The 14,109-nt window shown below is 37.9% G+C and overlaps 1 protein-coding gene across 4 annotated transcripts in view; it reads left to right on the top strand.

Annotated features, from left to right (window-relative positions):
• Window positions 1-3,561: 3,561 nt before the first annotated feature.
• Window positions 3,562-14,109, top strand: part of LOC120745444 (dmX-like protein 1) — a 62,185-nt gene continuing 51,637 nt past the window's right edge. The window contains exons 1-9 of one of the 4 annotated variants that reach the window (XM_040050303.1): window positions 3,562-3,993; window positions 5,397-5,639; window positions 6,746-6,871; window positions 11,358-11,435; window positions 11,989-12,067; window positions 12,254-12,398; window positions 12,684-12,750; window positions 12,911-13,095; window positions 13,881-14,088. In XM_040050303.1, coding sequence (XP_039906237.1) covers window positions 5,553-5,639; window positions 6,746-6,871; window positions 11,358-11,435; window positions 11,989-12,067; window positions 12,254-12,398; window positions 12,684-12,750; window positions 12,911-13,095; window positions 13,881-14,088 — 975 coding nt within the window. In that variant the 5' untranslated portion in view covers window positions 3,562-3,993; window positions 5,397-5,552. The remainder of the gene's footprint in view (window positions 3,994-5,396; window positions 5,640-6,745; window positions 6,872-11,357; window positions 11,436-11,988; window positions 12,068-12,253; window positions 12,399-12,683; window positions 12,751-12,910; window positions 13,096-13,880; window positions 14,089-14,109) is intronic. The other 3 variants (XM_040050304.1, XM_040050305.1, XM_040050306.1) reach the window with 3 other exon arrangements.

The raw sequence follows: 14,109 nt of genomic DNA on the forward strand, positions 1-14,109 counted from the left end.
GGATGCTAACAAATACATCTTGCACAGAGACATTTGGTCTCTTCTAACTTTTAGTTTGGCACGTCTATTACTGAAATAGACTAGAGGGGTGCAGGAAGCTCAATACAACACACTCTTTTTTTTTGGTCAGTAATTCAGTATCTTCTGTCATTAAGGTCTTGTTTTGGCTTAAATGTGTAACTAAGCTGTACTATTTCCAGTTTCAAATAAAAACTCCAACATTTATTTATTTTTATATTTTTTAAAAAGGCACACTATGGCACACATCTACTGTATCTCTGCAGCAAAAAGTTTTTTGTTGTTTTTTTTTAAAAAAAAGAAAGATGTTGGCAAAGAACTAATCCCCCTTAGTCAAACTCACAGCATTCAATAGTACACTGAGCAGCAATATCCTTTCTACACTGCAGGCTAGAGTTTGTCTATGAAAAATTTCTCTTTTATTTTCTCTGTGAATGGTGTTCAAAGTCAAACCCACTGCTAGAAAACTGAGATGGTAAAACGAGACAGGGTGACAATATACAGCAAGATGGATTGTGTGTGGGTGCAGAGATACGTGGGCGTGCACAAGCCTGTGTGCAAAAATGACTCCCATGTCAGTTTTCTACATGTATAGTAGACATAGGTTACATTTAACTGGCAGCAGTACGCTGATCAACCATGAATGTTAAGAATATTAAAAAAAACCAGTATGAAATAGCTTATAGTATCATCTTTAATAATGCTGTGACCTACTTCCTGACTGGAAAGTCAACAATTTCATCATCGCTAAACGCCGTCAACCTTCCCTAATGTCACTAACATGTCAGCCATTTTAATTAGTAATGGAGAGTGTCTGTCCCATTTATCTCAACATGACTTAATTGAGTTTGAAGCCTGCACTCCCCACCATCCTCATTTTCATCCCCGTTCAACACTGCTTTGCTCATTACAGTGGAGCTCAAGCAGAATTTGTGAAAATATAGTGCACATTAAGAAGTTATCTGTGGGATAAATTATCACAGAGCATGGGCCTCTATGAGATTACAGTTATACTGTGCTCATTCACTAAAATTCAATGCATTTCCATCCAATTATATTGCTTTAGACAAAAAGGCGATAGCACAAAGTATTTATAGAGGTGCGACATGAGGAAATGAAAAGCATCACATCATTAGGCCTAATAGCCTAATGGTTCAATCATTCCGACTGGTGAAAATAAACTGGAATGCAGTGTGCTGAACAACAATGACACCCTGTGGTTATTGGTAATTAATACAAGAAATTCAGTCGCCTCACTTATACACTTTGGAGTCTTGGTCAAGCAAGGACCAATATTTATTTACCTTTAACAAAAACAATAATTGGGCATTACAGCTGTTGAGATCATGCCTTCTCTTTAAAAATTAGTATCAGTTCTCCAAGAGTTGCATGGTTTTTCCATTTACTTTGGGAGTTAGGCTGTTACACCATCTTGGAAAACTTCCCCACATTACTTCATGTATTTAGGCTGTTTCACTATCCTTATGCTGACTCCAGAATGTTGAAATCAGGGCTCTGTGGGACTTCTTTCAATTGATGATGTAGCTTTTTGATTCTTTTGGATCATTGTTATGCTTCCAAATTCATTTGGGGCTCATCAGATGCTTCCCTGGTGGATTTGTACTTCTCAACACTGAAGAGACAGATAATTTTGACCAAATTGTCAAACTTGCCAAAATTACACCCCAAGCCTTGAGGGATCCTTAGACTACACTCCTTGCATAAATCGCCTGCCCTTTGGAGAACAAACTGGCTTCTGTTAGTGGTAAGGATTCAACATTTTGACTCATCAGTCCACTGAACCTGCTGCTATTTTCTGCACACATTTTCAGGGCTGAAGTGAGGCTTCATCTTGATTCCACATCTGAACAGTGGCTTTTTAGCTACAAGTCTCACATAGAACTCATACTTCTCTAGATTCCAAATCTCAGCTGATGGTGATCAAGCATTTGTGATACATCACATCACTGTAAAGGAATTTTGGCCTACTATTTTTTGCACAGTTGTTTAATTCAGCCACACTGGAAGGCTTTTGAGCATAAATGGTCAGGGTACAAACTGATGGCTGGATATTCTCCTTCTGGTAGAGAGCAAAACTCATGGTTCCATCAACTGCAGCAAGTCATCGAGGTCCTGACGCAACCCCAGACAATCACACTACCACCACGTTTGACTGTGGGTATGATGTTTTTTTTTTTTTTATAAAACACCGTGTTTATTTTAGGCCAGATGTAATGGGTCACAAACCCATATGTTCCCAGAATTCATGGGGATCATCATCAAGATTTTTATTGGCAAATGTGAGACAAGCCTTTGTGCTGTTTTTGGTCAGGAGCAGTTTTCTCCTTGGAACTCTCCCATGGATGCAATTTTTTTTGGCCTCCATCTTATTGTTCAGTCCTTTGTGGGTTCTTTTGTGACCTCCTGGATGAGTAGTCAAAATGCTTTTGAAGTAATTTTGGTAGTGGGGAGGTTCGCCACTGTTCCAAGTTTTCTCCATTTGTGGATAATGGCTCTTACTGTGGTTTACTGTAAGCCTTGCCACACTCATAAACGTCAGTGACTTTGTATCTCATCTGTTTTTGAGATTCTTTGGATTATTCTTAGATGTTATTATCCTTTGCTTTTTTTTTTTCTTTTTTTTTTTTTAGCTAATTAATGATTTAATGAGTGGGTGGGGGTAGTTTTTCACACAGGGCCAGGTAGGTTTGGATAACTTTTTTACTTAATAAATTAAATCATCATTTGAAACTGCATTTTGGTTTGGTTTGGTTTCTTTTGGTGATGAAGTGTGACAAATATGCACAATCCAGCCCCCTCAACCCACCCCAAAAAAAACAAAACCCAAAACTGAGAAATCAGGAAGGCGCAAATACTTTTTCACAGCTATGTAAATGTAGTTAGGTGGCCTAGGTGTCCAAATTTGTGTGGGACTGCTAAGTATTTTTACCTCTTGTTCCCCAAAAATTGAGAAAACGCCCCACATTTTCAAAGGTTATAGTTTTCCAAATATTTTAAAAATATTTTACCCAAAGAAGAAAAATACAGCTCAAAAGGGGATGAGTTAACAGCTTTAATAGCCATTCTATGAATACAAACTTTAGCTGTCATTTACAGCTAAAGTTTTCACTTATTAGATATAGTATTAGTCCTTCAAATGACTGATGACAGAGCTGTGTTAGATGTATCAACAGTTTAAACTTCCTCTCATTATTGGGTAAGATCCCAGTCCCTCATACAGGCATATTCCTTACCCCACACGTTTTAGTTATGAACTGGTCAACCTACAGTCAGTACAGTGCTCAAAAATACTCCTACTGTATGATAGTGCTACTGTAAAATTTTGGGGACAAAGTTCAAACAACATAAAAGTCATATTTTTACGTTTTTACATTTTTAAAGTGGAAAAGAAAAACGTTAAATACAACCATCTCCAGGTATGGCTGTATTTAACTATTTACCTTCTCCATACAAGCTAATGCACCCACGAAAAACAACGCAAAACGTGTTAGCTACAACTGTAAAAGCCTGTGTGCGTGAACGTCACGCGCGAGAGTGCGAGCACGGTTTTAAAACTACAAGACCCACGATGCTTTGCAGCGAAACAGTCATTATCATCACATATCTTCAACATAAGGAAAAGCTTCCTCTTTGGAAGGGTTTTATTTGCTAACCTCGGGCAGAGGGTTGACTCCTACTCAGAGTCAACATTTTGAGTCAATAGATAGTTCCTTCTCTCGTAAAGTAGAGACTGTTGGGCAAATGTGCGCCATAAGTGACCTAGTGCTAGCGTTGTAGCCTAGGAGCCTGCTCAGAGAGCGAGCTTCAGAGGCTAGTGCGAGCTAACGCTAGCAAAAGCTAGCTAAACTAAGACCGAATCCGTGAGATTATAACTGTATTCACCGAAAACATCAGGCGACTGGAGTAACTGTTGATGTTATATCTGCAGGAGATGTCAAGAAGCAGCAGCATAAGGTAAGCAGATAATTACTGGTGGTGTTACTGTGTGTCCTGAAAGACTGCTGATAGCTAGTTAAACTTGACAGCTAAGTTAGCGTTACGACTGGAGGGATTGAAAACATGTATGAAATGTCTGCTTTTGCACAGTGACAGTGAGCTAAATGCACGCTTTTGTCTAAACGGGAGAAAAAAAAATGCTAGTCAGATGAGGTATCGGTAGCTGTGTTTTAATGCGCTGGCTTGTGAAACGTTATCACGTGAGTTGCCACAGCACAGGAAGCATATGTTAACCCCTCTGACGTGGATTTTTTATCCTTCTGGTGGTGTTATTTTTGTTCTGTAGCGTTAAATTTTTGAATCGTTAAAACTGTCTCTGAAACTTTTCGTTCATTATTTTCAGTAGCGCACCTGCGGTCGACGCGTAATCTATACTTGTTTAAACATGTGATTTTCAGACTGTTCAGCCCTTGATTGTATGATAAGTTGATTAACCGGGCTTGTAGGGTTACAGTAAGGTGTAACCTGCACCGGTGATCCATTTAACCCTCCGTACAAATTCCCTGCACCCTTTTGATTAATGGACTCCTTGTATTGAATTTACTTCGCTGCCAAATACACAAAGGTGAAATACTGTTTTTTAAAGTGTAATTAGTAAACCCTTTTAAATCCCACATCTGTTCCTGTTCCTGTTACTGAAGGAACAGTAACTCTGGGAGAACTGTTTTGTATTTGTCTTTTGTTAAGACAGTCAGTGCTGTTTCAGCTATGTGCAAATATGTACCTTTGACAGTGGTTTCAAATTTCCCTCCTGTAACTAGATAATGTGCACAGAGCTAGCAAAACATGAGCTACACCATCACCTTGCTTCTGCAGTGCTCCCAATTTTAGCCACAGTGAAAAATACCCTTCATATTTTAGCCCCTATCACTTTTTATCCGTCCTGGTTGTTACTCCATTTATTACAGATTCTGAATACTTTTCTAGCACAATTAGAGACTGGTCTGCCAAGCTGACTGCATATCTCTTTCAATTAAAGCCCTCTTGGTTATAACCTCTAAAAGTGCTGATGCTGAACCAATGGTGTGCATTTTTAAATTTGGAGATGGGTCACGGGGATCAGAAGAGCTTTGGTGCCAGTTTGCTAAGCTGTCTGTTTGCTAAATAAAAAGACTAATACCAAGGTACACCAAGGCTCTTTTACAAAATGTTTTTAAGATTACTGAATGCCTTGCCTTCATAGTGTGGTTTGACAAAGACTGTTTAGAGACATTTATTTCTTCCATGCTAATATTACAAGTGCTGAGTGTTAAAATTAATTTGCAGTCAATATCCGGGAGTCGGTAATGTACTTGAGGCTTGACGCTGACTGAACCAAATCATGTGCTGTTTATCTCTTCCTCCTCTTCTTCTTGTGACAGCAAGTCTGTAGTGATGCTGCTGATGTGAAATTATAGGTTACACACAAAGATGAGCAAATCCTTCTCATGGTTTCCCATGAATCTCACCTGGAGTGGGAGGGTTCTGTGAAAAGGGCAAGAAGAGGAAGGATAACACGTGGACTATAATCAAGAGTCATGAATCTCCATCAGGTCCTTACGGGAGCTGTCAACCCTGGAGACAACTGTTTCTCTGTAGGAAGCGTCAACAATGTGCCATTCACGGTAAGATATTTCAGACTCTGGAAGTATTTCCCCCCTCAGCAGTTTAGGAGCTTTGATTCATGGGGGGTGGCTAAACTGATTTGTCACAATAGCAGATTTCCTAGCAGATTCCTTTGAAACCTAATGTGCTAATGTACCGCACAAAGTTGTTTAATGGGCTTGGGACTTTGTTATGTATGAAAAACAGAAGCTGAAATACATGTGATCTCAAAGCTTAAAACTCTATTAGAGAATTACATAAATGTTCGCCACACTGGTGGCAACTTTGTAAATAAAATAAATGTAATTTAAAAAAAACCCAACAACAATAATGAAAGTCTCTGCTGTATTATAGGCTTTCTGTGTCATTGTTTTATTATTTGTCAAAATGTTATTGTATGTTCTGCTGTCACCCAGCTCTGCCTCGAAGTAAGTAATAAACACCAACTAATCACCAGTATGTGAAAACCTTCCTGTACTGGTCATTCTGTGGTGTCATGAGTTTGTGAGGAGGCGGCCAAACCTTTGACACCATGCAAAGAAGAATGTGATTGCAGTAGAGTCTGAACAGTGAAGAAAGGAGATTTAAGTTGATTAGAGTAATTAGATTACATTACATTTTTTAATGCTCTAATTTTTCAGAGCATTGAAGGCTGAAATCAACTTCTTTTTTCCTTCAAGGGTAGGTTTTATTCAAAATGTAATTCCATCTCATGAGACTGGTATAAAAAACAAAAACAAAAAAACAAAACCTTACTGATGGATTTTGTCTACCTGACCCCTTGACAGGTGAGTCAGTGCTAATTTCAGACACTGGCAACATGCTTTTCAGGAATGGATTAATCGGGGAGCCATTATTGTCCTTATGTCCTCTTGTGAAAGAGGAAAAGTCATAGTGAATCACAGTTCATGTGAGGAGCTCCTTTTGAGTGCCACAGAAATAGAGCATGGAATTCTAATCTTATCTGCTTGGACTTGAGGGCTGTCATATGATGGCATGTTTGATGCCTTGACAATAGCTCTGGGACAAGTGCAGTTCAAGTGACCCTTCATGCAATCCTGGCCGGATGAATCTTAGAGTATCATGTTCATTTCTCTAACCTTCTCACTCTCTTGTCTCTTGATAGGCCTATGCATCAGGTTGTGACGTGGTGATTTTGGGCAGTGATTTTGAGCGACTGCAGATCATCCCAGGGGCCAAACATGGCAACATACAGGTCGGCTGTGTCGACTGCTCATTGCAGGGTGGACAGGTAAGGCCAACGGTGTGGTGCTTTTATTCACTGGGGTCCTCATGCTGACTTATGCTTGAATGCGCAAGCGTGAGATCCCAGTGATGTAACTAAAGCAAATCCCAGTGAAAATAAATGGAGCCAGATTTCAGTAAAAGATAAATGGTTTGCCACATAGAGTAATTATGTAAGACCATTAGACGATAACATATATTTATAGCTAGAGCAGGGTGATATGACCAAAAATATTTATCACGATATACATTTGAAAATTTGCGATAACGATATAACTGACGATATAATTGACACTAGACAAAACACTTTACAACTCCACAACTTTATTAGTGCAAAAAAAAACCCCCATCAATGTATTTTCACTTAAAGAAGCAGCTGTTTTTTATTTGCATTAAAGTTACATAAATATTTTACAGTGCAGATGCAAATTCCTTGCTGACAGTTTAACCAAAAGGCATTTCCAGTGGAAATTGGCCGACATATCCTCAGCATAACCATGTAGAATATCCAAAAAACTTAAAAAAAAAGGTTATACACACACAATACAGTAATATTATGTTGAAGCACAGTAAGTATCACTCCGCGAGGCTCCTGCCTACGATAGCTGTAATGCCCCGACAATCCATCAAGCGGTGCGGCTTCGTAGCTTAGCAAAGTTGTACTAAAACATTTGACAGATTTTCGAGCGCCGTGTACCACATAAAATCGTTTCGAGGTCAGTAAACACAACCAGAATTCATACATAAGGCACACGGGATCATAAGGGGCACTGTCGATTTTCAGAAAAATCAAAGGATTGATTTTAAGTGTGCCGTATTTTCCAAACAACACGTAATAACGACGGCCCGCTAGCATGCTCTACCAAAAATAGTGCTTTGTTGTGCATCTGACGGATGAAAGCTAAACCAGTTCCACACCACTGAAGTTGCAGCATTTTTACAAACCAATTCTGGTTCATCCGTTTCATTCAACTATCCACTTTCGCCCTTCTCATTCTCCATCGCCGCCATGCTTTTTCCGCCATGCGCATATGAAAACAAAGGCACAGTGCATGCGCATTTACCCATATTCTATCGCGATATTTCATTTTCTTATTATTGCCCAACATTATTACAGTGAACGGTATGATATGGCCCAGCCCTATTTATAGCTCATTAATTGTTTTAATTATATTTATTTTTCCACATAAAAATACCAAACACTTAGTTGCTTGAGCTTAGAAAAGGTGCAGATTCAGTGCTTGTCTTTGTTGTATATCATTTTACGGTGTTAGTTTGTGCTCTGAATGGCTTTTTAAAAGTTTTGTTTTTTAGACAAATTAATTGAAAAATGGAATTTAAATATATTTTAGTTTCAGCCTTGGATAAAGTTATAAGACATTATATTCATTCCAAACCCATAAACTGTCTTACTTAGTTTATGGGTTACTTGGGACAAAGCAGCGATCAACTATAAATTAGCTTTAATGTTTGAAAAAACATCTGACCCATAATTAAATTAAAAAGAAAAAAAGCAGAAGGTGCTAAACATTGCAGGGCCCCATGACATACTGTTTTCTTTGACTTTAATATAATGACCACACGTGTGGTTGATTATATTGAGTGGTAAGCAAGTTCCACTTTGTGACTTGCTGTTTTTAGTTGTTTTGGTATATTAGCTGTTTTGCAGTGCAATTTATTAGCAATCTCTACTGCTGTCTTAAGTGTTGGCAGCTTATGCTTTCAGGAAAGTCACTTGCGGGCAACATCAATGAGCAGCTTAATGAACTCGAGCTTCCCGTCATCAGCTCTAAGTGAAGTAAAAACCACCCAGTAAAGCTGGTGATTGTACAGCAAGTGCATTTGCTGTTGTCACTGACAAGTCCTTTAATGTGGGCACAAACAAAAGATCTTCTGTGATTGTAATTTGCATTTAAGAAAAAAAGATGTAGTTATTTAATGTAGTCTTTCTGTTCTGTTCTTAATTGCCTTTCCCATTTCATATGCAGAACAAAGACGATGAAAGATTTTCTTTTGCATTTGCTTTGATGGACCTAATTAAGGAAGTAGATAGTGATGTCATTGCAGTTGCAAAGTTCTTAGGAAAATGAGGAAATGCATAACGTTACTTAAAAAATTAAGTTTGCAATTTAAAGAATCTGACTGACGCTTGCCATTCTTTCTGAGCTTCATATCAGTTACTCTGCAGTCAGACCACAAATGTTTGGAGACTCATAGCAGGTAACCTCTGCGATTGCCTTATGATCAAAAGCGGTCAGCTAAAGATTGAAAGTGTTGCACGTTCAACCTTTGGTTAATCAGTTAGTGGCCACAGCTGTTTATAATTGATTACCAAATGCGAAAAGTCACCAGGCAAGCATTGGTTGTTCCTACCTGTGAGAGCCATTTGGAGGTGGACCGCTGGAGATGGCCAATTTTTACTTGTGTGACTAAGCCATAACCATAAGTGGCTGCCATTAATATGTTGTCTTCTTTTATCTGAGTATTAAAGACAGTCAGTAGACTGATATTGACCAATATATCATCTCAAGTTTTCATCGTAAGAGTATGACTCTTCTATCAACTTTGGGCTCTGCTGACAATTTTACTTTAAAGGTTGTCCCTCGTGGATACTGTTTACTTGTCTCAGGCTGTATTTATTTATTTGTATATATTTAAATCTAAATATATATTTACAAGATATTCACCCTGTACAGTGGCTTCTTTTCATGAATTTAAATTTGATTCTTCAGTAAAAAAAAAAAAAGGAAGAGGATAAAATAACACAGAATTTAGATTATTTCTTAATACACTACACATTTCTTGTGTCTCTGGAAACAAAACTTGGTACATAATGACAACAGTCATTATGCAGTCGAGTACTCACAGTTCTGCTTGTTGGTAAGTAGGATTGCTGCAAAAGGAGCCACAAAAGCAGCTTGCAACATCTGCATAAACCTGATAATAAAGATCATATAGCAGAATTCTAATGAACTGGGATTAGTTTTTAATTAGGGAGGGTGGTAGCCTTTTTTTAAGAAGTGCAGGCAACACTGCAATAATTTAAATAAATATAAAACATGCTCAACCAGTCGTTCACTTCTTCCCTTGTGACCTTAAATCCAATTCCGTTGGGCCAGAACTACCCACACACGCCTCCAGCATGGTCTAGCATCTGTTTAAGTATGCCAAGTTGGTCTGCTTGCCATTTCCACTTCATTGCCCTCTGCTCACTGTGATATTTGCAATGCTATTAGTTTACATAGTACATCCTTTGTGCTCATACTTTAAGTGTTGTAGCAGTTCATATCATTTTATGAGCTTTAGTATGTTGTTCCTATTAAGGATATATTTTCCAAATAGATTATTTTAAAGGGTAATTAGGTGTCTAGAGCATAAATATTACTACACTATTTTGAGAAATATATGTCTACTTGCGATGAGAAATCAAATAAAGAAAGTCAGTATGGAGGTGGAGCAAGCGAGCTCTACAAACATCATAAAGCAGTAAAAAAAACTTTTTAAAAGCTGCATCCATCACAGTTAGCCCTGCAAATCTACTGTTCATCTCTTCTTGGTAAAGTTAATGGTTTCATGAGAGCCTTAAGATGTCTCTTGTAATATTCATATATATTAGCATAATACCATCTTAAAGTCTCAGTTGGGGGTTTATGAAAATCAGACCAAAGAGTAGTCATCATTATAACCACAGAGAAGGAGACTTAATTTTTTATAACTCACAGTTTCTTTCTTTTTGTCAGTCGCTCTACAGGCTCATGTTGAATTGACTGCTTTATCCCCAGAACTTGATCTCAGCATAAATGTGTCTGCCTTTTAGAATTTAATTAAATTTGAACTGTGCTGCTTCTGCAGAACCTATATTTGTGCCCCAAAAAGCCTGTCTTATACTTTGAGCCATTGTGTAGTGTCCATGTGACTATGCTTGTGCATGTGATGACTTGTATGTCTGTGTACACACATTTAAACATGTGCATGTGACTCACCCCTTCACAGAATTCCCTCCCTGACAGTTGGCATATTATTTACCACATTAAAGACACAGCTTGTATTATCGTTTGCTCAGTTAACATTATGACTCTTGGGTCCCATGGAAATTACTTGAAAATTTAGCCCTTACAAATTGATGAAATTGAGGTGTGAATAGAGTAGATAAGACTATATTCACTCATCACTGAGTTGTTATGACTTAAGGTATTTTTTATTTATTTATTTATTTATTTATTGGCCTGTTGTCAAGGTGTCTTCTCTCTTACTGTGTAGATATGTCATGACTCATAAAGCAAGTTATAGTTGATTCTGATTAGGATCTATAAGTATTAGTATTTTTGATCTATATTACAAAGCATAAGTTTAAGCTTTCAAGAATTTTTTTTGAATTACTTAAATTTGGATAACTAGGCTGATATGGAGGACAGTATATGTTTCTGTTTGCAGTGATACCTTTTTATTTGTTTTGTAGTATATCTAAAATGTCGACCTTTTTTTGCTGGCAGATTGCAGCTTCCTATGGAAGCATTGTGTGTGTCTTTGAGCCTGTTCAGCAACCAGATCAAAAAGATGCATCGTTGACCGTGAGTAGCCTGCACTTTCTTCCAGTCACAGTATAGTCATGAATGTTTTCAGGTCATCCAGAATGAATGAATGAAGCTTTTTCTGTGTGGCAAAACTCTCTTGATATTTGAAATGGAGCAGAATATTGTTCCTCTGCAACTACTTGCATAAATCATGCGATTATTGTCATGTTCACTGTTTTGGTTTCTGTTCTGTAGTCCGTAAAGACGTTTGCTTTGTCTGAGCTATTGTTAGAGAAGTCAAAGAATAACCACAAGAAATGAGAAGAATTTACAACATCTTAAGTACAAACCGTATTTCGTTTATTGCAGAAGTTCCCTGGTATTACAATGCTGTGTGTGTTGCCTGATTGCATGTGACTCAATTGAAAGTTCACTGTTAGCGCTTGTTAAAGCTTCATCTATAGTTCCACATGTACCATCGAAACAGGGAATTTATTTATTTCTGAGCTTATCTAAATAGGGAATTATTGCGCAAAGTTTCAGCCAACATAATTGCCAAAACATGAAATACTTGTTTTGAATTTTGCCTTTTTCTGTTTTTCCTGTACAGAAATTGAACTGCCAATGGCAGAAGACTGGTCAATTTGTATTACAGTCTATAGTACGGAACCTAGCATGGCACCCTACAGGTACTCTAACCATTGTTCTTTCTTAAAGTAACACAGACATATTAAGATAAACAGTTGTGATTTAAAAAGAAGTGTTGGGGTGGTACTACAGATCCGGCAAAATATAAATGTTTAATAATTTTTTTAAACAGAAATTTGATGATATCTGTCCTGAAAGATCATATCTGTATATGTTTGTCTGTCCAGGTTGCACTCTCCTAACAGGCTCTAGTAGCCTGCAGTTGTGGTCTAATGTTGATGGAGTAAAGGATGAAGCTGATGAAAGGGGGCAGCCGGCAGAAATGACCATAAGAGACTGCCGTTCTGCCTGGAGGTGTATCTGGCAGAGCAAGTAAGAACAGAGTTTGTAAAATAGTCACAAACAAGACAGAGACTTTAAAATTAGGATTTTCATTTATCTTGTAAGCACCAAATAGACATTAAAATAAAATCAGCTAATGCACATTTTTCTGTAACATTATATTCAATACAAATCTGACTGCAGCAGGACATGCACTCAGTTATCTGATTAGTGCATGTCCTGCTGCAATTTGTTTAAACCTATTTTATTTTGTCCTAAAGATTACTTATTATATTGACATGGAGTGTTGAATATAATTTTATTTTGTATCTCAAGGACTGCTTCTCCAGTCAATTTAATAAAGTTCTCTCCTGACGGTGAGTTCTTTGCCACAGCTGGTCAGGTAAGTTGTGTCCCTTTGTTACATCGCACTTAAAAACTGAACACTCTAGATTCATGTGAAATTAGTTGATAATAATTAACTTCTACCTTCTGGTGTCGTGTGTTTTTTGTTAGAACTACCTATGGTATCGCTTATATCCTTCATTGCCTCTTCTTTTCAGGATGATTGCCTAATAAAGGTTTGGTACAGCACCAGTAAGTGGAAGATGGGTGTTACCACACTCTTTACACCTCCAGACGCCAATGTGAGTGACCCGGGAGAGCTGGCCTTCTCCTTTATCTACCTGGCTCATCCCCGCTCTGTCACCAGTTTCTCCTGGAGGAAGACCAGCAAGTACATGCCACGGTACAGACACTGTTAATTTGTCATCTCCTAGCCCTTTCTAACTTCCTTTTCTTTAACTTCCTTTTCTTTGAAGGTTAGGTCAAAATGACCTAACCTTCCACAGCTGGGCAAAAGAAAAAGAATGCCTAAGTTAACAAGCTGGTTGAAAGTATGGTTGAAAAATATTAGGTCTTTATCTTCTTTACATTAGAGTAGAAAGCAGCTTGAGGTAACTTGTTGTGGACAGGTTTGATGTCTGTCTTTGTTTATTTAAAATATGTCACTACAGATGGTGTGGGTTGAATAAATTTGGCACATTCCAAATTGTTTCATAGCTTTATATAATATTGGTAATCGTATGCGACCTTCAGAGGGCTTCCACACAGGAGGGGAATTGCAGCAATCTGGTGCTCTTGTTGCAGGCGTCAAGCAGAAGAACCACACAATTACGTACACAATTAAATTTAAGAAAACTACACTGAACTTTGAAAAAGGAAAAACACAGTTATCTTAATTAAATAGATTTAACTGAACTTCAACTATAATTTAAGAATTAAATAAATAAATGTGAGCTGGCAAGGTGTCACAATGTGAATTTTTTTATTAGAGGCAAAAGTAAGTGAAAATAAGGGGCAGAAATGCAAAACGAGAGCACAAATGTGAAATGGATTGAGACAAATAATCATTTCTGTCTCAGTTATCGTGATGTAATAATCATTGTAAGACAGAATTGAAATTAAAATTCCATTAATTTTTTTTTTTTTTTTTTAAATCTCTCTCTTTTTCTCCCTCCTTTATCCTAACAGAGGCGCAGTGTGTAATGTGCTGCTCACCTGCTGTAAGGACAGTGTATGTCGGCTGTGGGCAGAGACGCTGTTGCCAGGTGACAGCCTCTTATCTGGTCACCATAAAAACCCTTCTTCTGGCCAACACAGTGAAACGCTTAAATCTTCTGCTGGCCTCTCAAAGAAAAACGGCTGCAATGGGAAGACACACGGACAAGCCTCACAAGAAGTAAGCCACAATGACTTTGAC

This window comes from Simochromis diagramma, unplaced genomic scaffold (assembly GCF_900408965.1).
Source record: "Simochromis diagramma unplaced genomic scaffold, fSimDia1.1 OVJJ01000131.1, whole genome shotgun sequence".
NCBI lineage: Eukaryota > Metazoa > Chordata > Actinopteri > Cichliformes > Cichlidae > Simochromis > Simochromis diagramma.